This window comes from Perca fluviatilis, chromosome 22, assembly GCF_010015445.1.
Source record: "Perca fluviatilis chromosome 22, GENO_Pfluv_1.0, whole genome shotgun sequence".
Lineage (NCBI taxonomy): Eukaryota > Metazoa > Chordata > Actinopteri > Perciformes > Percidae > Perca > Perca fluviatilis.
In genome coordinates, this window is record NC_053133.1 from 2,637,104 (window position 1) to 2,658,846 (window position 21,743).

At 40.6% G+C, this 21,743-nt stretch overlaps 1 protein-coding gene across 2 annotated transcripts in view; it reads left to right on the plus strand.

Moving 5' to 3' along the window:
• Nucleotides 1-21,743, plus strand: part of LOC120552716 (kinesin-1 heavy chain-like) — a 48,053-nt gene that overhangs the window by 12,418 nt on the left and 13,892 nt on the right. The window contains exons 9-18 of one of the 2 annotated variants that reach the window (XM_039790939.1): nucleotides 920-1,024; nucleotides 1,469-1,614; nucleotides 6,765-6,913; nucleotides 8,321-8,520; nucleotides 9,697-9,765; nucleotides 10,853-11,059; nucleotides 12,177-12,320; nucleotides 19,799-19,987; nucleotides 20,935-21,052; nucleotides 21,541-21,611. In XM_039790939.1, coding sequence (XP_039646873.1) covers nucleotides 920-1,024; nucleotides 1,469-1,614; nucleotides 6,765-6,913; nucleotides 8,321-8,520; nucleotides 9,697-9,765; nucleotides 10,853-11,059; nucleotides 12,177-12,320; nucleotides 19,799-19,987; nucleotides 20,935-21,052; nucleotides 21,541-21,611 — 1,398 coding nt within the window. The remainder of the gene's footprint in view (nucleotides 1-919; nucleotides 1,025-1,468; nucleotides 1,615-6,764; nucleotides 6,914-8,320; nucleotides 8,521-9,696; nucleotides 9,766-10,852; nucleotides 11,060-12,176; nucleotides 12,321-19,798; nucleotides 19,988-20,934; nucleotides 21,053-21,540; nucleotides 21,612-21,743) is intronic. The other variant, XM_039790940.1, reaches the window with a different exon arrangement.

A 21,743-nucleotide genomic window follows, 5' to 3' on the forward strand; every position in this document is an offset into this window, starting at 1 on the left:
AAGTTGTATTGACTGAATTAATGTAACGAAACTTTGACACACTATTGCTGCTGCTCCGGACACGACAGTAATCTGTCCGTCAATATGAGATGTTCATAAGCCAAGGGTAGCACTGTGTTGGTGGTGTCTTTTGGTAAATTGACTGGAGTCTAGTCTCGCTGTTTCACTTCCTGCTCGGCAGGCCGAACGGCACACTACCTGCGTGGCGTGGCGTGGCGTGAGTGTGGCGTTTCTGTTGCGTGTCACCTGCGTGGCGTTTTCTCTGTCTTTGCACACCAGAAACGTGTCTGATGCGGCGCTGCTGCTGCTAGCCTTGTCTGGACACATGGATGTTTCCCATAAACAAAAATATATACTCATTTGACTACAGCAAAGACAACGTCGGCAGTATTGACGGCAAAATAGGCTACAGAATATTTGGTTCTGTATTCACAGGTGCAATATTTGAAAATCGATAATTATAATTTTTTTTAATTACATTTATATCTGCAATTATGTCAAAACCTAGAGACTTTCAAACATCAAAATATCATTTATTAATATGTATTTGTGTCAAAATGACATAAAACGCTCACGCTTGCATGTCGCGTGAAAAATTGTCCTATTTCTAGCATGCACCTGTTTTTGAGCCACGCCTGAGACGTGCGTGTCACGCAGGCGGTGTGCAAGCTCTAACCTGTCAACGTGGGAGCCGAAATAAAAACGGACACGCCACGCAGCTGACTCGCTCACGCCACGCAGCCAGTGTGTAAGCCGGCCTGATTTGAATGGTTGCGATTGCTCGTGGGGTCCGCGGCGGAGAATAGGGGTTATGCTTTTAGTTGTGCAGAGTAATCCTGTCAAATAATGTTGGTGTTTCTAATGCTACAGTAAAGTCTGGTTCCAGCCTGATTAAGAGAAGTCACTGTGTGTTTCCCAGGTGGGTAAAACGGGAGCAGAGGGCACTGTGCTGGATGAAGCCAAGATGATCAACAAGTCCCTGTCTTCACTGGGAAATGTCATTTCAGCTCTGGCAGAGGGCTCGGTGAGGCAGGCAGCACTTCCTGGGGGGTGTTTTCAGAGGGATTTAATGCTAATAAATAAACAATGTGTGTGTTAAAATGTGATTCAAATGTTATGATAATGGAGAATGATAATTTATTTTGAAATGTTCCATTTGATCAGGATCCCTCTAAACAAGAATGATGTAAACATTGTCTACATTTATATTGAAATGTTCCAATGGCCAGCAGCTGAGGTTCTTGTATATACACAGGGTTGTCCTGTATAGAGAACGTTTTGGCGCATTGGTCCATTGTGAGACAGGACAAACCCAGATATATTTTAAACAATGAGTGATAATAATGTGCAATCTAAAAATGATGGCTTTGAAAATGACTCTTACAAACACATTATACCTAGAAATGTAAATGATGTCAGTAGGAACCCCATGTGTGTGCTGTGGATTCTAATGTGTGTCCTCTGTCAGAGCTATGTGCCGTACAGAGACAGTAAGATGACCAGGATCCTGCAGGACTCCCTGGGAGGGAACTGTCGGACCACCATGGTCATCTGCTGCTCCCCCTCCGCTTTTAACGACGCTGAGACCAGGTCCACACTACTGTTCGGACAGAGGTATACACACACACACACACACACACACACACACATACTGGGAGCCGATAAAATCTGTGAACCAAACTGCATGTAAATCATGAGAATCACTTTCACGGAAGCTAACGTGAGGACAATCCTGCAGATCGGGTCGATGCATCGCTACTTTTTTGTTGTTGTTGTTTGTTGTTGCTGTGGCCGGGTTGGCTCAGTGGGTAGAGCTGGCGCACATATACTGAGTGGTTTATGCCTCGATGCAGAGGTCCAGGGTTCAGATCTGACCTGTGACTATTTACTGCATGTCTTCCCCCTCTTTCTCCCCTTTCTTACCTAGCTGTCCTGTCAAAATAAAGGCAGAAAAGCCCAAAAAAGAAAAAAGAAGGTTCTGTTGTACCCAACAGCCTATTTGTGTTATAACCAGCCTCTTATCACGCATTAAAAAAAATAAAAAGCGCTTTCATGTGGCTCTTTGTAGTTTGCCTTATTTGAAGCTCATGTACTTGCACTAATGTAATGTGATGTAATGTAAAAATGACTTCACGCACTGTTAAAGTACAAATGCTACCTATAATGCATATCGGACATTACATTTCCATTGCAATGTTGACAATTAAAAATTGGGTTGAGGACAAAAAGTTAAGGTAAAATTAAACATTTTCACAACTCTACCACTTTCCTGAAATTACCAGGCACATAGATAAATACCTAAAAACCTTGCCCACCGCTGCAGAGGTTTCCACAATTGGCCTGTTCAGTGTGGGATCATGTTCTTCTTGCTGCACAAGTGAGTACCAGGGATTAGTGATCACAGAGGAGGATAACCCGCTCTGCTTTTAAAGACTAGCCAGGCATTCTGTTTCTCCCAGCTTCCTGTCTTGTTGTGCTAAGCTAAGCTAATGCACGGCTGGCTGTAACTTTGTATGTAGCATCCAGTCATAAGAGTGGTATCGATCTTCTAGGCAAGAAAGCAAATATTCCCAAAATGTCAAACTATTCTTTAAACCTTAATGATGAAAATGTATCATTCCCATCTGTGTGCCAGGACCACAGTTGTTCTTATGTCAAACATTCACATTCTTGCAGTGGTGAAAGTATTCAGATCTTTCACTTTGTGTTGATTCTAGCGGCCGCTTTGGACAAAAGTGGTAGTGTTTTTACCACACCTGCTGTCATAAAGCTCTTTTCTCAGTCCTTCCAGAAAAATTTGTTTTTTTGTGATTGTTGCGGGCAAAAATCCTTGATTCTGCGGCACGTTTTCTTAAAAAATGCGATGGACTATGCGGGATATTTATGCAATTTTATGCAATGAAATTGCAGGAACTTGCAAAAATTGCGGTTTGATGAAAAAGAGAACAAAAGTGATTCCCCCAGCACCCTGCTTTTTTCAATGATGTTCATGTCGCGTAATTAAGTCAAGTCAGCTTTATTATGTCACTTCATAACGTTCACATGGCAATGGGAAAATGAAAGATATATGTGACTTTTTTGCAACGAAAATGCGGGGATCATGAAATCATGCAAGCCCCGCATATTTTGCGTGGAAATCGGCAATTTATGCACCGAAAGTGCGGCGTATTTGAAAAAATGCGGCCCCCACATAAATATGCGGACTTTGGCTGATTATGCAATGAATTATGCGATCGCATAATCACGTTTTTCTGGAGGGACTGTTTTCTTTACGGTGCTGTATTACCCACTGTATATTACCGAGTTAGCGTTACCGGGAGGTCATATAGTCCCGATGAATTTTGCTCAGACAGAAAATCATTCATTTACAATAAGAGAATACGTAACAGAAGCATCGTTGCATTTCCAGTGTAGCATACAGTAACTTAGTCTACTTTGGATGGATCGTGAGATAAACCAGGTATCACTGTCACTGGGTCACGGGCCAAAGCATTAAGAGATTGTTGTAGCAACCAACGTAGTAATATCTTAGATTCATATAGCGCATTTCATGAAACCCACGGACGCTTTACACAAGTAATGTTACAGGGGGACAAGGGGAAAGAAAATAGTAGGGGAACACAAACACGGACTAAAAGGAATAAAATGTCTGCTCTAAATAGAACGGGGAGGTCATTAAATGTCGGCTACTGACGTACAACCACATCGCTCAGACTAAAGTTATCTATCTAATAAAGTGAGATGTATCTGTATGTATGTATGTGTGTCCGTGTTTGGGCGGAAGGTAACCAGCACATCACACGCAGACGCCACATGCAGAACGCTTTACAACAGCGTTTGACTCTTTTCCTTCTTCCAACGTTACATGATTCCTGGATATACCAAACTAACTTTTCTTCACTTTCCTGGAGCACGAGCGGATAGCTTAACGGAACATCGCAACTGTTGTGTGGAATAAGGTTGGCGAAAAAAAGGCCCTATGCTTTTCCGTGTCTATTATTTCGCTAAGAGGAAACTCAATAAAAAGCCATTTTGCCGACACTAAATATCAAATAAAATCCAGACACTATATCGTATTAAGTAAAGCTGTAAACTGTAAATTCACCAATTCTAAACAGACAGCAGAACATAACGTAATATCAGAGATTATTCCATCAGAGCGCTGTGCAATGCCAGACTATCTCAGAGCTGGACCGGGCAGACACATCATTTTTCATCAGACTCTTCCTGGGTCGGATTAATTAAGTCTACTGCTAACTTATAACACTAATAACATTACCTTCGCCAAATTCTGTGACACTCAATCTGCAACGTTCACTGTCAGGCAAATCAGTAAGTCAATATAGCAGCCTATACAGTGGAGTTGCATATGAAGTGGTTTGGGGTCCTTATGTAAGTAATTTTGGGGTACAATTTGGTTTTGAATAATTCTACAAGCAGCAATACCACAGGCCAAGCAATCGGCTCGTTCCAAACAGGCACATTTTCAACGGGCTCTGTACTAGTTTTATGAATGAACTAGACATATTACATATCTGAGGGCCAATTCTGGGTGGGTTTTGAATCATTTACAATTCCCTTTTAGCTTTTAGTTGTTCTTCGTTTAATTTCCTTCTTTCCTGTGATGGTCCTGCCCCAGTATCAGCCATAATTACAACAGATAACTTCTAGAATAACATTAGAAAACAATTAGGCCTATATAAAGAACTCTCCTGCTACCTTTTACCTGACTCCGCTAACCTGGCATACACTAACACAGGCTTTTCTGGTGTTCCAAAGAAATCTGTGACCCTTCAGAATGTGTTACTGTAGCTCCGTCTACCTGCCCTAAATCACTCTGTGACTTCGCAGGAAAAATCAGACCAGGGCAGAGACATTATGATAACTATATAAAACTAGCGGTCTTTTCACTGTTAGTCTCATTTCCTGTTACAGGTCATTTATGATTATCAGATGGAATATTACACAGTTTCAGAAACATTTAAAAATACTCATACCACACTGTAAAAATACTCAAGTAAAAAAACAAACAAGTAAAAGTCATGCATTGAAAATGTTACTTAAAGCTCCATTTCTTGAGTTGATTCTTGGCAAGAAAAACCTTTGTTCTTTCACAAATATGTGCTCATTCATGTTTATGCGTAGAATCTGCCATCCAGAATCATTCAGAATACATACGAGCGAGTCGCTCAAATGACGGCCGCCATGTTTCACCTCCATCTTTAAAATACATTAGCCAAAGAGGGACATAACCGCCGCATTTCGCGCTTTTACTCTCAGTGGCACCGTAATGAATGAATGAATGAATGCCAGGCAGGGGGAGAATATTACTCAGCGACTGCCGGCAGATTTGAAAGCCTGTTGAAGATGGAGAATCACGACTATTCTCTAGGACATGTAACGGAGTCGCCAAGGAAGTTAAAAAGAGAATTAAAACGACAACGCGACAGGCAAAGCAACAAGACCAGAGTTAATATTGGAGTGGCTTTTCCAAGATGGAAAGAGCTCACAAGGAGGTTTTTAAAAGGATTTTAAAAGGGACGCCGAAGTTGTCTGCTTTCTTCTCAACAGGTAATTCTGCCTATTGGTGTAAATTCCAAGTTTCATAGTTGCTTGGCTAACTATAACATGGTTGTGCATAACGCTAGAACGATGTCTAGGATACTTTTCCTCACATCAGTGATGAAAAGGATTGTCTACCTTATAATATAAACGTAATCATATGTGTTGTGATTTCCCTGGCAGACGTCATGTGCAGCTACAGCTACAACAGCTGCGTGTAACTGATGGAGATACTAAGAGCTCATTTCGGTTTCATTCACATAATTGTTCTTACTGCCCAGAGAAATATATTAAAAACACAAACCTCCATAGCTTCTCTCCTATGCTGTAAACATTGCCTTACACTATTAATCTCGTACAATATACAGAATAACAATAGCACTGATACTTTACTAACATTAGCTTGCATATGTTTGGGAACCTAGGATAGCTGATGTTAGCAATGAAATGGTACTAAAATAATGTACTAAACTCTTATTACACTGGAAGGAACACTCATGGACGAAGTCGTACCTCTTGGAATAGTACGGCCAGCCTAAGAGTTAGAACGGGGGGGAGGGGCTAGAAAGTAATATTCAGTTGGTTGTCATATACAATTTCACCGCTAGATGAAATTCTTACACAATGGAGCTTTAAGTAAAAGTACGTAAGTATCATCAGGAAAATGTACTTAAAGTATTACAAGTAAAAGTGCTTGATGCAGAACTCTCCTCCCATTGTAGTGTGTGTAAAGGATCCAACCAGCTGTGTGTTTAATGGTCTCATCATCTCAGCTGGACTTGTAGACGTTATATTGTTGGCTAGTTTAGATAAGATAAGATAGACTTTATTAATCCCACACTGGGGAAACTCCTGTGCTACAGCAGCTCAAAAGACAAAAAATGTACACACATCATCAGAATAACACAAATACACATTAAATAGACATAGGAGAAAAATATTCAGAAAGTATTATAAGAAATAGAAAAAAATAGAATTAGTTATAATAATAGTGATAATACAAACATTTACACACCAAAAAAGAATTGACATTTGACAGCTACAGGGGTTAGGGTATGCTATCTGTAACATCACTCAGGGATGTGAATGAGCCTGGTAATGAGGGAAAAGAGACTGCGAAACGGCAGCCTGTTCAGTGTGTTCTGCAGTGAAAGCAGTCTCTACGTGGCTGGGCTGGTGATGTTAGCTTCCTGTCTCACCAGGGCAAAGACCATCAAGAACACGGTGAGTCTGAATGTGGAGCTGACTGCAGAGCAGTGGAAGAAAAAGTGGGAGAAAGAGAAGGAGAAGAACAAGACGCTGAAAAACACCGTCACCTGGCTGGAGGCCGAGCTCAACCGCTGGAGGAGTGGTGAGGACTATCGTCCAATAACATCTCAATGTTTTATATATCTCCATATTAGGGCTGAACGATTTAAATCTAACTGATTTTTCTGCCAGATATTGCGAATTCAATTTGCAAATATTATTTTCTTAAAGTTTAGCTAAAGTTCAATATTCACTGTGTAACAGATCTTAGAACGTTATAACATGAGACATCATCAAAAGTGCTCTATATTCTTATGTAGGATGAGAACTAAAGTTAGAATAATAAAAAACAATTCCAATAAAAAATATCAGTACTTTCTGTGAAGTGAAATGTCTGATCTGCCTCCATTCAACAGCAGCATCTACATATTGCACCTTCTACCATAATGTTAAATAAAGTTATACAAAATAAATGAAAAATCCACAGAAAATAGGATATTTATGTTAACAATCTGTGTAACATTATTGCAGCATTTATCTTGTGAAAAAAACAGTAAATATAATAACAAAAAGAGGTATAATACATGTCAAACCAAATGTTACACCCAATCAATTCACATTCGATTGATCTTCACGATTTGCTAATCGCATTCTTTCGATTAATCGTTCAGCCCTGCTACATATGCTGCATTATGACATTGGACTGTACACTTGACACCATCCCGGAAGTGGAACTTCATTCATATAGACTAGGTTTGCGTTGGTCGAAAAGGGGTGAAAGACCATAGACAGTTAAAGAAGTAGACAAAGTGACGCCGTTGTTTTCCACGGAGACCAGTGAAGGATATTAGAAGCACTTTCCCGGTGCTGGCTGAGCGTTACTGAGCAGCCTCCAACTGAGCTTGAAGACGTAGATGTGACGTGAGCAACCTGTCTGAAAGTGTGAAGTCTTCTGGTAGCTGTGCCAAGAGAAATCTCAATCATTCCTAATCTTACAGAGACGGAGAGCGTAGGTATATGTAAGGAGATAACATAGGCACAGGCTAATTATTGCTAACTAAAATGCTAGTTAACATTAGTAATTAAACTTAAACAGCTAATGTAAGTCCAAACTGCCTGCAAGCTTCTTCTGTACTATACGGTAATTTGTCTACTATGTGACAGTAAGTCTCGTGGTTATGACTCAATCGTTAGCCTATTTTTACAAAAGCGTCTGCTACGGAGCCATAACGTGAGGTACAAGGTAATGGAGCCTTTTATACATTGTCGTGTTTCTTTAGAAATAAACAGTGGACAAATAGAGTCTTTACACGCTTCAGATGTAAAGTTATTCGCTGTCAAATTGACGCCAAAATGAATGGGAGTCAATGGGATGCTAACGGGAGGTGATGGCTTGATAGCAATAAAATGGCTCCATAGGAGCTACGCTTTGTGGAGGCTCGCTTACCCCCTCGTGACAGACACCCAGAGAGACTGGAGCTGATGTCCCTTTTGCTGCTGCCCCCTGCAGGAGAGAGTGTGCCAGTGGAGGATCAGTTTGATAAAGAAAAGGCCAAAGCGGAGGTCCAGGCCCTGGACAGTGCGCTCAGCAACGATAAGACAGCACCCACACCTGCCCTCAGCACCCTCCCTGGAGTCCAACTCACAGATGCAGAGAAAGAGAAGTATGTTGCAGAAATGGCCAAGCTATACAAAGAGATGGATGACAAGGTGAGGAAAGTGTTGTATACAAATATATATGGTCTCTCTTTTGCACATGCTTGTTGTACACGCACACCTAGCATACTTGTATCGGTGTACTGACACACTGAAGTGTTCAAGCCTGTGGTGTCATTGATCAATTCAGAAAACTGTTATTGATCCCAAGTGGTAACAACTAATCACACTGTGACCACCTGGAAATGTGACAGTGAGTCTTTCTCACTGTCACAACGTCTGGTACAATAATGCATTATGAGTTAATAACAGAGCTCCTGAAGTATAAGATGTGACTTCCCTGTAATGAATCCGTCACCACAATGCCACATATAATAACATAAAGTTAAGTATGAACGTCAATATACTGTGGTAGTAATGTGTTATTAGGCTGCCCATGACATACATCTATCCAGTGTATGTCCTGGTTTCTCACTATGACTATAGGCTATATTTTAGGGACCAGTACAGGCAGATAAAAATGAATGAATGAATTCAAATAAACGGTTCTCGGTGGGATGTTAATGGTATTAATGCAATGGCGTAGGTTTTGTTACAGCATTTGTGGGGACACATATTAAGCGGGTTGTCCGGGGGTCCTCCACCAGGAAATATTCTGATAAACCTTTCTGCACCAATTTTAGGGTAGAAATGTAACACTTTATTTATGTAAAGGAAAACACAAAATAATACAGGCTCTCAGGCATTCTGTACTGCTTTCAAATATGTATTCTCCTGATCAACTTTGTCCTTATTTATTTCAAAAGGTTTCTGCTCATGTTCAAAACGTTCTGCACATTCAAATATAACTGTGTGTATATATATATATATATATATATATATATATATAATCTGTTTTCAATTTGGAGAATAGTCCTAATTTATTGAGAGTAAAGTTACAATATTTCAAGAAAAATATAAATAATGCAAATATTTTATTACTATAAACAATATAATGTTAAGGTGTCATATTATGCATACCATTTGCTAATTTGTTATTTAAATGTTGCCATTATTGTTATCATTAACTTCCTTTGGTCCTTCTTACATGAAGTATTTCTATTGGCCAGCAGATGGCGTGATTGGCTGCTGTTCAGTATTGCCTGTGGCTGTCGTGGAAATAAAAGAAATATGTTATATTTCTCTTCCCCCCACCCCACCCCCACCACCACCATCCTCCCCTTCCACTAGGACGATGAGATCAACCAGCAGTCTCAAATGATGGAGTCGCTGAAGCAACAGATGTTGGACCAGGAGGAGGTGACACTACTCCTCCCTCACCCTCTCCCCTCCCTTCCCTTCCCCACTGCGTCTCAGCCCTCCAGCCGTTCCTGTTAGCACAGACCCAGTCTGACAGCTGATAGCAGGCCATTAGTAGCCCAGCAGGAGAGGTCAGACTGGAACTCACCACGGGAAAGCAACAGTGGATACTTCCAGACTGAACACATACGTTGTTTTTAGCTACAGAAATAAGATAAGATAAGATTTTATTGTCCCGAGGGAAATTTGTCTTGGACAAACAAACAATATCTTGCTGTTTAAAGCAGAGATCTTTGACAGGGGGTCCTCCGAGGTACTGTCTTAACATGAACCATGAAATATTAATCAGACTGTTTGTGAAAAAAAAACCATTGATGATAGTCTACCTGGCCCTTAGCATGAATCCAACATAGTATTAGCAAATAAAAATCCGCCTATATGGTGGAAAAACATTGATGATAGTCTTACTGGCCTATAATATTAAGGTAAGGTAGTCACTAAGGTAGCCATCCACAGATACAGTTCATCCTAAGGCTTCACTGTGCCACATGTATGTTTAACAGTAAAAGATGATGTATAAAATCATGACAACAATTATTATTTTAATAGCTTAGTATTCTATGCACTAAAAAGGTATGTATAAAGTCTTTAGGCCGCCCTACTATTTTTTTGTAGGCAACTCAATTTTATACAATATATGTAGTAGGGGGTCCCTGCTCCGTCTCTCTTTCTGTTAAGGGGTCCTTGGCTTAAAATGAAGACCCCTGGTTTAAAGAATTCAACACACCATAGTATACATACATAAAGTACACAGACACAGACTGTTGCATCACTCTGCATGGACATGTTCATCTTGCATGCAGAGACTGCCACTAGCAAACACAATTGCACTCTGCCCGTTATACAACACAACATAGTCGTAAGAATTTGTGCAGTAAGTGTAAGCCACCTTATCAACATAAAATCCTGGTAAAGAAATGTATTTTGTAGATCCTGTTATGAACTTGACTCCCATTTCACCTCCACTCTTCCCTTCCTAGGCTGAGCATCAACTGTCTTCTTCTTCCCTCCCTATCCTCACCCGTAGCTCTTAGCGTCCTCCCGCCGGGACCATGACACCCTGCAGACGGAACTCAACCGGCTGCTGTCGGAGAACGAAGCCTCCAAGGAGGAGGTGAAGGAGGTGCTGCAGGCCCTGGAGGAGCTGGCTCTCAACTATGACCTCAAGAGTCAGGAAGTCGAGGACAAGGCGCAAGAGTTTGAGGCTCTCAGTGAGGAGCTGAACGAGAAATCGGTACTTTTTCATTTTTTACATCTGAATCCAGGGCTCCAGACTGCCACCAAATGGTCGCATTTTGCGACCATTTTTTGAGACAGTGCGAGTACTTTTTACAACTACATTTTTACATGTGCAATCTATTTCTTTTTATTTCATGTTGGAAAAACAAGGAGGGAGCAAGTCTGCCAGAGTTGACCAATGTGTGTGTGAGAGGGAGGGTCCGTGAGTGATAAGTCAAATGCGTGGGTAAAGTGATCTACACGGGGGCTGCACAATATGATGAAAATATGCGATAACGTTGTTGAATATTGCATTAATGACAATACTTGCGATAAATAAACAGCTATTAAAATGTACTCAGTTCTGTCATTCTGCTGCTTTCAGTATTCTGCTAAAACACAACAAATTGCTCGTTGGATTTGAAAACAATTTGTTGAAAACAAACAAAAGGAAATCATTTCCAACATTTAATTTAACAAATTGAACTGAACATGAAAAGGCACCACTAAAAAAAAATGACAGTTACATTTTAAAGGGCAGTTTTCTGCTGAAATTTTCTTTCGACCAACACAAAACATCGCTGAGTGCCTTTTGCGATATTGGCAGCCTTTCGAGATATGTCCATTGCGCAAGTTGATATTGCGATGATGATTAAAGAAAACCGATATATTGTGCAGTCCTAATCTACACCCTCTTCCGCGGCGTCGCCCTCATCGTCCGTAAAAATCAGCCGTGGCGAAACGAACCGCTGAGCATTTTTTTTCCATCCACGGCTGCTCCTGTACCAGAGCCAGGCCCTTCACAGCAGCAGAGTTGGAGTCAGAAGAGGTTGTGGCGAAAAAGGCAAGAACACACTGTTTCCGGCAGTTACAGTTTCTGTATTTATCACCAAAGCATTTATCAGAAATACAGTTACAATGGGGTAAATGTGAAAAAATTCCGGTGCACATCATTTTAAGGTGTGCGCCCCTTAATTCTCTGCCTGTGCCCCTAAAATGTTCAGTTATGGGCTACAGTGCTCCTAGTAGAAAACGTAAGTCTGGAGCCCTGGAATCCATTGGAAATGATAGCACCGTTTCCACAGGATCAGCTTGTCAGGTGGGTATTTATTTATGTTCCCATCCCCCACCAGAGCTCCTTGGCCTCCATTGACTCTGAGCTCCAGAAGCTGAAGGAGATGACCATCCACCAGAAGAAGAGGTTCACTGAGATGATGTCATCACTACTCAAAGACCTGGCCGAGATCGGCATCGCCGTGGGGAGCAATGACATTAAGGTTACCAGCTGCACTTTCAAATGACGTTCAAACGTTTCAAATTCAGAAATATACTAGAAACTAAGAGTCATTTTCACACATTGGCATAGCAACCATGGCCTGTTGAAAGAATGATTTTTGTGACATTACCATAGCAGCTGAAACATCCGCTGTCTGCCTTACATGTGTCCTTTAGGCCACTGTTTACATCATGCTCCTTTAATTTAAAATTGTATGCACTTTGGATGAATCATTTTCAATCCATTCCTCATCGCCAAGTATCCAGGCAATAATAATAATAATAATAATAACAAATTAGGGAAGGATTTCTGTAGGGCTGCAGCAAACATTTATGTCTGTTGTCAGTTAATCTGTCATTTAGGTCATTATTGCCTGGAGGGGATCATGCGGTCGTGTGTGTGTGTGTGTGTGTGTGTGTGTGTGTGTGTCTGTGTGTCTGTGTGTGTGTGTCTGTCTGTCTGTGTGTGTGTCTGTGTGTGTGTGTGTGTGTGTGTGTGTGTGTGTGTGTGTGTGTGTGTGTGTGTGTGTGTGTGTGTGTGTGTGTGTGTGTGTGTGTGTGTGTGATTGTGTCTGTCTTTCTGTCCTCAGTTTTTGAAAACTTATTTTATCAACAGCTCTATTTTACACCGTCATTGACTGGTGAGTTGTCTTAAAGGTCCTATGACATGGTGCTCTTTGGATGCTTTTATATAGAACTTAGTGGTCCCCTAATACTGTATCTGAAGTCTCTTTTATATAGACCTTAGTGGTCCCCTAATACTGTATCTGAAGTCTCTTTTATATAGACCTTAGTGGTCCCCTAATACTGTATCTGAAGTCTCTTTTATATAGACCTTAGTGGTCCCCTAATACTGTATCTATTCAATTCAATTCAATTCAATTTTATTTATAGTATCAAATCATAACATAAGTTATCTCGAGACACTTTACAGATAGAGTAGGTCTAGACCACACTCTATAATTTACAAAGCCCCAACAATTCCAACAATTCCAGTAATTCCCTCAAGAGCAAGCAGTGCGACAGTGGCGAGGAAAAACTCCCTCTTGGGAAGAAACCTCGGACAGACCCAGGCTCTTGGTAGGCGGTGTCTGACGAGCCGGTTGGGGGTGTGAAGTCTCTTTTATCTCTTTTATATAGACCTTAGTGGTCCCTTAATACTGTATCTGAAGTCTCTTTTATATAGACCTTAGTGGTCCCTTAATACTGTATCTGAAGTCTCTTTTATATAGACCTTAGTGGTCCCTTAATACTGTATCTGAAGTCTCTTTTATATAGACCTTAGTGGTCCCTTAATACTGTATCTGAAGTCTCTTTTATATAGACCTTAGTGGTCCCCTAATACTGTATCTGAAGTCTCTTTTATATAGACCTTAGTGGTCCCCTAATACTGTATCTGAAGTCTCTTTTATATAGGCCTTAGTGGTCCCCTAATACTGTATCTGAAGTCTCTTTTATATAGACCTTAGTGGTCCCCTAATACTGTATCTGAAGTCTCTTTTATATAGACCTTAGTGGTCCCTTAATACTGTATCTGAAGTCTCTTTTATATAGACCTTAGTGGTCCCCTAATACTGTATCTGAAGTCTCTTTTATATAGACCTTAGTGGTCCCCTAATACTGTATCTGAAGTCTCTTTTATATAGACCTTAGTGGTCCCCTAATACTGTATCTGAAGTCTCTTTTATATAGACCTTAGTGGTCCCCTAATACTGTATCTGAAGTCTCTTTTATATAGACCTTCATGGTCCCCTAATACTGTATCTGAAGTCTCTTTTATATAGACCTTCGTGGTCCCCTAATACTGTATCTGAAGTCTCTTTCCCGAAATTCAGCCTTGGTGCAGAATTACAGCCACTAGAGCCAGTCCCACAATGAGCTTTCCTTAGGATGTGCCATTTTTATGTCTCTAGCTATTGAGGAGGAGAGAGGGCGGGGCAAGGTGGAGGGTGGGGGTGTGGCCTTGACCAACTGCCACTTTTCTCGTTTGAAAGCCATGATGTCTCTCTCCCATGGGTGGGCCAAATTCTCTGGACGGGCAAAGCAGAGAAAGGGGAGGTAACCTTGCTTGTTATGACCTCATAACAAGCAAGATTCCAGATCGGCCCATCTGAGCTTTCATTTTCTCAAAGGCAGAGCAGGATACCCAGGGCTCGGTTTACACCTATCACCATTTCTAGCCAATTGGGGACCATAGGCAGGCTGGGGGAATAATATTAATGTTAAAAAACCTCATAAAGTGACATTTTCATGCCATGGGACCTTTAACCGGCCGGTAGGCAACGCAAGTGATCAACAACAACTCAGATAGCAAAAGGCGTCGCATTTCCCCCCGACTCATGTCCTGGTTCTCCTTCTCCATATACAACATGAAATCAAGGAGAGGGTTAACTTTTCCTGCTATAGCCTTCCCACCGTGGTCGGCACTAGAGTTGGCACACGCTCTGAAGATAATCACCGTCATCCTCTCACTCACTCTACCACACACACACACACTCCCCACGCACAACACACACACACACACACACACACACACACACACACACATTCCGGCCCTGCTATTCTCTTAAAGAGATCGACGCACACACCAACGCACATGTATAAACTTCAGGCCACTTATGTAGGCTACGGAGAAGGCTGCCTCCGCAGGACTAAATCACACATAAAGGAACACAGAGACTTATTGAGACTTTGTCTTATTCCCCGTATCCCCCAGAGTTAGATAAGTCCATACATACCCTTCTCATCTCCATGCATGTGGTAACTCTGTCTGGCACCCCCACCGCTAGCCTAGCTTAGCACAGATCCTGGAGGTAAGCGGGTCTAACTAGCCTACTGCTCCCAATAAGCACAGAAGGCGAAGCAGTGCTACTCTCTGCTACTAGGGCGGAGTGATTTGCTCGCAGCACCTGAGAAGCCCCGTGGTGAGGAGCTGAGAGTAACAACGGTGCTTTTCAGGTGTTGCGCTAATCACTCCGCTCAAGTAGCAGTGCTTCGCCTTCTGAGAATCTAGTTCCCAGTTTATATACGGTTAGAAGATGGCTGTGTCTCATGTGACCTTGTTATTTGTACACGCTGTGACTCTACAAATCACAACATGTAAATAGGAAAATGTTGGCGTTATTTTGTCACTTATTGGGAGCAGTAGGCTAGATGGAGCCGGTTACCTCCAGGATCTGTGCTAAGCTAGGCTAGCGGTGGGTGCGTCAGACAGAGTTACGATACGCACGGAGATGAGAAGGGTATGTATGGACTTATCTAACTCTGGGGGATACGGGGAATAAGACAAAGTCTCAATAAGTCTCTGTGTTCCTTTAAGGGAACCAGGTGTAACAATTGAGTGAGATTCAACTCTTTGTTTTGGGAGGAGAGAGGGAGACGCACCTGGCAGAGATCTACTCCTTACTGAGTGCACCTTTCTAGTTTAGTAAATTCATTTAGTTTACAAAATGTCAGAAGTTGTGGAAAATGTCCCTTTACAATTTTCTGACGGTGCCTTCGTTATTCTATTTGTCAGACTCCAAAAATATTCAGTTTATTATCAAAATAAACAAGAAAAAGCCGCAAATCCTGGTGACTTGCATTTTTCCAGAAATGACAAAAAGTTGCCAATACATTTTCTGTTGATGAACTAATGAACTAGTTGATTTCAGTCCCATGATTATTTATGATTATTGTAGTTTTTTATAAGATATCAGTAAATTGTGAATTCCAAAGTTGACAAAGATATGAAACAGAGAAAAGCAGCAAATTGTCACAAGAAACAGAAAAGTCACAGGAAAGCTGCATTCAGCATTTCTGCTTGAAAAATGTCAAACAGCTGATTATTGAAATTGTTGTCCACAAACCTAGTAACAGATTGATGTTTTATGGAGAAGTATGATCATGCAACTGTAGAGTGAGTCTCCTCTCAACAGTAAGCCATCTGCTGTATGGTGTTATTATGAACACACTTCAACAGCAAGTGAGTATACTGACATATATATATATAGTTCTGTGTTCAGCAACAGTTTTCTGACAGTTTCATTTTGCAGTTTTTAGTGTATTCCCAGCTGTAGGGTTTTTAAGAGAGTTAGAATCTATTTTAAACTCCGAGCCTCAGCAGAAGGGATAGGCCAAGTATCTCTTGTCGAAACATACAGTACCGCTAGTTTGTAAATGGCAATTGCCAACAGCAGAGATCTTCAACAGGGGGTCCGGGACCCCTAGGGGGTCCTCAGAGTTGCTGCAGGGGGGCCGCCAAATTACTTATTGATGTTTTTTTTTTTTTATAAATCTGAAAATATACATTAACAATCCAACATATTATTAGTAAAGATACATCTTTTTGTAATGTACACAGCATTGATGATAGGCTTACTGGCCTATAGGTAAGGTAGCCATCCACAGATACAGTTCAGCTTAAGGATTCACTGTGCCACATTTTAACATTAAACATGATGTATAAATATATGAACATGGCAACAATTTTATTTTAAAAGCTTAGTATTGTATGCATTGTATAGGCTTTAGGCCGCCCTACACGTTATTGTAGGCCCAGTTTATTTTGCAACTAAATTTTATACAATATATGTAGTAGGGGGTCCCTGCTCCGTCTCTTTTTTTAGGCAAAAGACCCCTGGCCTACAAAACTGAAGTTCCAAGTGGGAATTTAACCTTACCCTATGCTAGAGCTACACTCCACCCATTAGAATGCTAGTCCTGTAATGTCTCTAATATTTTGTATTTCTATTTTGTGCACTGCACATCTGAGAGATCAACTGTCAGCCAAACTGTGTTGCCAGGAGCGCTAAAAGTCAATTAATGAATAAGTCCATCACTTATTAATCACTTATCACTTATTATTAACACTTGACAGTAAACTAATTAACAACAATGTTGATGCTAGATTAAGTGTTTGTCATTCAGAATCAGAAAATGATTTATTGACAAGTAAGTAACACTTACAAGGAATTTGTCTAGGTTGTTGGTGCATTCATTACATAAACATATTGAAAATTCATATGAAATAAACAAACAATAAATACAGAAACTAATATGTGCATACAACTGTTTAAAGTGGCTATATGTAACTTTCACTTTGTGTTGATTCTAGCGGCTGCTTTGGACAAGAGCGGTAGTGTTACCACACCTGCTGTCATAAAGCTCTTTTCTTTACGGTGCTGTATTACCCACTCTATATTACTAAGTTAGCGTTACCGGGAGGTCATATAGTCACGATGAATATTTTGCTCAGACAGAAAATCATTCATTTACAATAAGAGAATATGTAACAGAAGCATCGTTGCATTTCCAGTGTAGCATACAGTAACTTAGTCTACTTTGGATGGATCGTGAGCTAAACCTGGTATCACTGTCACTGGGTCACGGGCCAAAGCATTAAGAGATTGTTGTAGCAACCAACGTAGTAATAACTTATATATATATATATATATATATATATATATATATATATATTCACACACCCCCTGGCATCACATTTTAAACTACTGCCATCGATGCGTCGTTTTTGCTTACCCCTTCTGATCAAGAACAGATACAAATTTTCTTTCGTACCACAAGCCATAAAAGCCATAAATCAGTCAGAATAAGCTAGTCGTCCAGCTGGTCTGACCATACCTAAGGGTGTATAGTGTATTGTAGTGTGTGATGTATATTCTTTATTTTTTGTTTGTCGGTGTCTGATATAATTATTATTTGTCTGTATTATGTCTGATGTATTGTTATAAAGTGCCTTGCGATTGTGCCGCAAACCCAACTGCCCCTCGGGGACAATAAAGTTATCTATCTATATATATATATATTAGGGCTGCACAATTAATCGAATTTTAATCACGATCACGATTTTGGCTTCCCACGATCAAATTTGCGTGATCGAGCGATATTTAAAATGCGTCATTCCCTTCAAAGAACAGTTTTTGCAAAGCCAATCTAGCGCTCCATAAACCACTGTCTGATCACATGTCTCCATGAGCCAATCAGAGCTGTTCCCTGCCTGCACCGCAGCGCCTCCAGATGTCACGCAGGACAGAGGCGTAAGAGAAATATCCCACAACAGGTAGCAGTCGGTCATCATATAAAACGGTCACAATGTTTACCAGTTTACCAGTAAAAAACGTTTTTTGTCCCGTCTTGTTTTTTTTTCAGACAACAGCAGTGACTATAGTGCGTTTATGTTTTTTTTTTTTTGCTCATAGCTTTAGAGACTGTTGGACGTCCCGCTGTTGGAATCCTACAGTGAAATACAGACACACTACACTGTTTAGCAGTCAGCATTTTTGCCGTGTTTAATCCAGTTACTACTGTGGCTAACGGTAGACTAAGGTGTTGCTATGTATACGTGTTATTAGTGTTTACTGTGGCTAACGGTAGGCTAACATTACCTCGCTGTATAATTTGTCATTAGTGTTTTACTAGCGGACATTCAGTGATGTTTATGTTGCCTCTATGGGTTTTGGGCATCAGAGGCTAGCGGCAGCGGATTGTAATGAACCAGAAATCCCTGTGAGCCCATGAGCTCTGGTAGATACCAGGTAGCTACATGCGCGGTAACGTGAACAGAATGAGATTGCGCTGCCTATATCTTTCTTACGGCAAACAAGCGCATGTGTGGAAAGCGGTCGCCACAACAGCTGAAATGGCGCTCCTCACACGGTATCTCCTTCAATAAAGGAGGAACGTAGCACAATATGGATGTAAAAGCAGTTATAATTATATAATTATGTGACAATAAAATTTGTTTCGGCTAAAATCAACAAATAATCGTGATAATTAATCGTGATCTCAATATTGATCAAAATAATCGTGATTATCATTTTGGCCATAATCGTGCAGCCCTAATATATATATATATATATATAGCACTGCTACTTGAGCGGAGTGATTAGTGCAACACCTGAAAAGCACCGTTGTTACTCTCTGCTCCTCACCACGGGGCTTCTCAGGTGCTGCGAGCAAGTACGTATGGATTTATCTAACTCTGGGGGATACGGTGAATAAGCTAAAGTCTCAATAAGTCGCCGTGTTCCTTTAAGTATCGCCGTTTCTTTGTTTAACTGCAATTATTTGCTTAACATTAGCTAAGGTCCTATGGGTTTGACTGATGGTAATTATCAGTTTTATGTAGAAAGAAAAACATACGTTTTATGATAATAAAGAGGCGTGGTTTACTTGTGTTACTACATAATCTGGGTCACATAACAGTGATATAACCAAAAGATCTATCCTGGGATTCATTCAAAAGTTAACTTTTTTTTTTTTATTGGACTTAAAGAGACAATTATATTGTTAATCGCAATTATTTCTGAGACAATTAACTGTACGTTAAAATTTGGAATTGTATAAATAAATGTCTAAAAATGCCCAAAAAATAATCTTAAATAAAACAGATTGTTTAAATTGTTACAGCTCTACAAGAGACACATACAGTACAATTCAAAGAAAATGTTATTTACTGTTACTTTGCCTTCTGCCCTCCCAGCAACAAGAGAGCAGTGGTCTGATTGACGAAGAGTTCACGATGGCGCGTCTCTACATCAGCAAGATGAAGTCGGAGGTGAAGACGATGGTGAAGCGCAGCAAACAGCTGGAGAGCTCCAAGGCCGAGAGCAGCCAGAAGATGGATGAGACGGAGATGGAGCTGATTGCCTGCCAGCTCCGTGTCTCCCAGGTAACCGCTGCTTACCACTGCTGCCTCTGCCACCATGGATACTGTCACCGTAGTGACAAGTAGTGGCCGTTAATTAAAGTGGCATGTGGTTATCAATCAATCAAGCAGCTCAACAAGTTGACAGATTTTTGCATATATTTATATTTTTTTGTTTATGATGTTATTAACAAATGTGTTGTTTTTTTTTAAACAATGTACAATTCGCAATGACACATGAACAGTCTGGTAACACAGAAAATGACATCACTAATGCAGCCTTTAAAACCAGGAAAAGACACCACTCAAGCCATTTACGATATTACGATTTCCAAAATCTAAGACGATATCTATTCTCGTATCACAATATCCATATAATATCGATATATTGCCCAGCCCTACCTAGCTCTTTCCCCATTTTTTTTTTTTTTTTGTAATTTAATTTTTTGGGGCTTTTTCCCTTTTATTTAGAAAGTAGATAGACATGAAAGGGGAAGAGAGACAGGGAATGACACGCAGCAAAGGGCAGCAGGTCGGATTTGAACCCAGCGCCGCTGCAGGACTCAGCCAACACGGGGCAAACGCTGTTACTGGGTGAGCTAGAGGTCGCCCCTTTCCCCATTTTCTAGTATAGACATCCAATACAGCAAACCCTAGCCATCTCACAACAAGCCCACTCCTGGATAGACGGCAGCCCTTCATTCTTCCATCCTCTTAAAAGAATCTGTCTGGCTATCATTAAACTAGTCTGGACCCAGCTTCTTATGTGCTTATCCATCCTTTTTAGGATTGACCCATCCCCAAGAACAAATAATCTTGGGCTGAATGGAACCTGAGTCCCTGCAATCCAACATAGGTTTTCATGTATCCCGGTCCAAAATATTTTTTTTGCATATGTATGCACATCTTTTTCTTCTGCGTTTGTGTGAGTTTTAATCACAGTATATAATCATTTTCCTTTTGGCGTCCAGCATGAAGCTAAAATCAAGTCCCTGACAGACACCCTCCAGAATGTGGAGCAGAAGAAAAGACAGCTGGAGGAAACGGTGGACTCTCTCAATGAGGAAATAGTCAGGATCAAAGCCCAAGGTGAGCATAACTCACTGTGTGCTCTCATATAACAAATCCAGCATTAACCCTTTAATGCTCTTTTCCAGAGCGCATTTTTAAGTTGTGATATCATGTTGAAAATGTGTTGGACTGAACCCACACAATCCCCAGGGTGCTCTCAATTTTCAGTACTAGACCTGTCAGATGTCTGTCACTCTTGGCATGTTTATGGTGTAGATTTATATTTTTGCTATGTAATATTTTAGAATTTTGTAATGTTTTTTATTTTTTTGAAACATGCACATCCAGCAATCCAAAAAAAAAAAAATCCATTATTGGAAAAGGTGTTATTTCTAACTTCAGCAGATGTGTTCTTAACCTGTAAATTGACTCTACTGTATGATAGAGACTCAACATTTTAAATAATATGGGAAAAAAATGGTTGGGACTTTTAATAGTCCCAACCATTTTTTAAATGTTGCAGCAGTTGAAGCTGTATTCGCAGAATGATAGTGATACCTTATCAGTTTGTCTCCTCCCAGAGAAAGTCAACACCATGGAGAAGGAGAATGAGATCCAGTCTGCCTATGAAGTCAAGGTACTGTAAGGCAGTGTTCACGCTTCTTTTGAAGCTGCCAGCATCTGTTTTACATTATAATCCTATGGAGTAAAAAAGTCCAAAAAGTCCTGAGCGCTTTTTTAAACGCCACCGGCAAAAACGTGTTGTGTC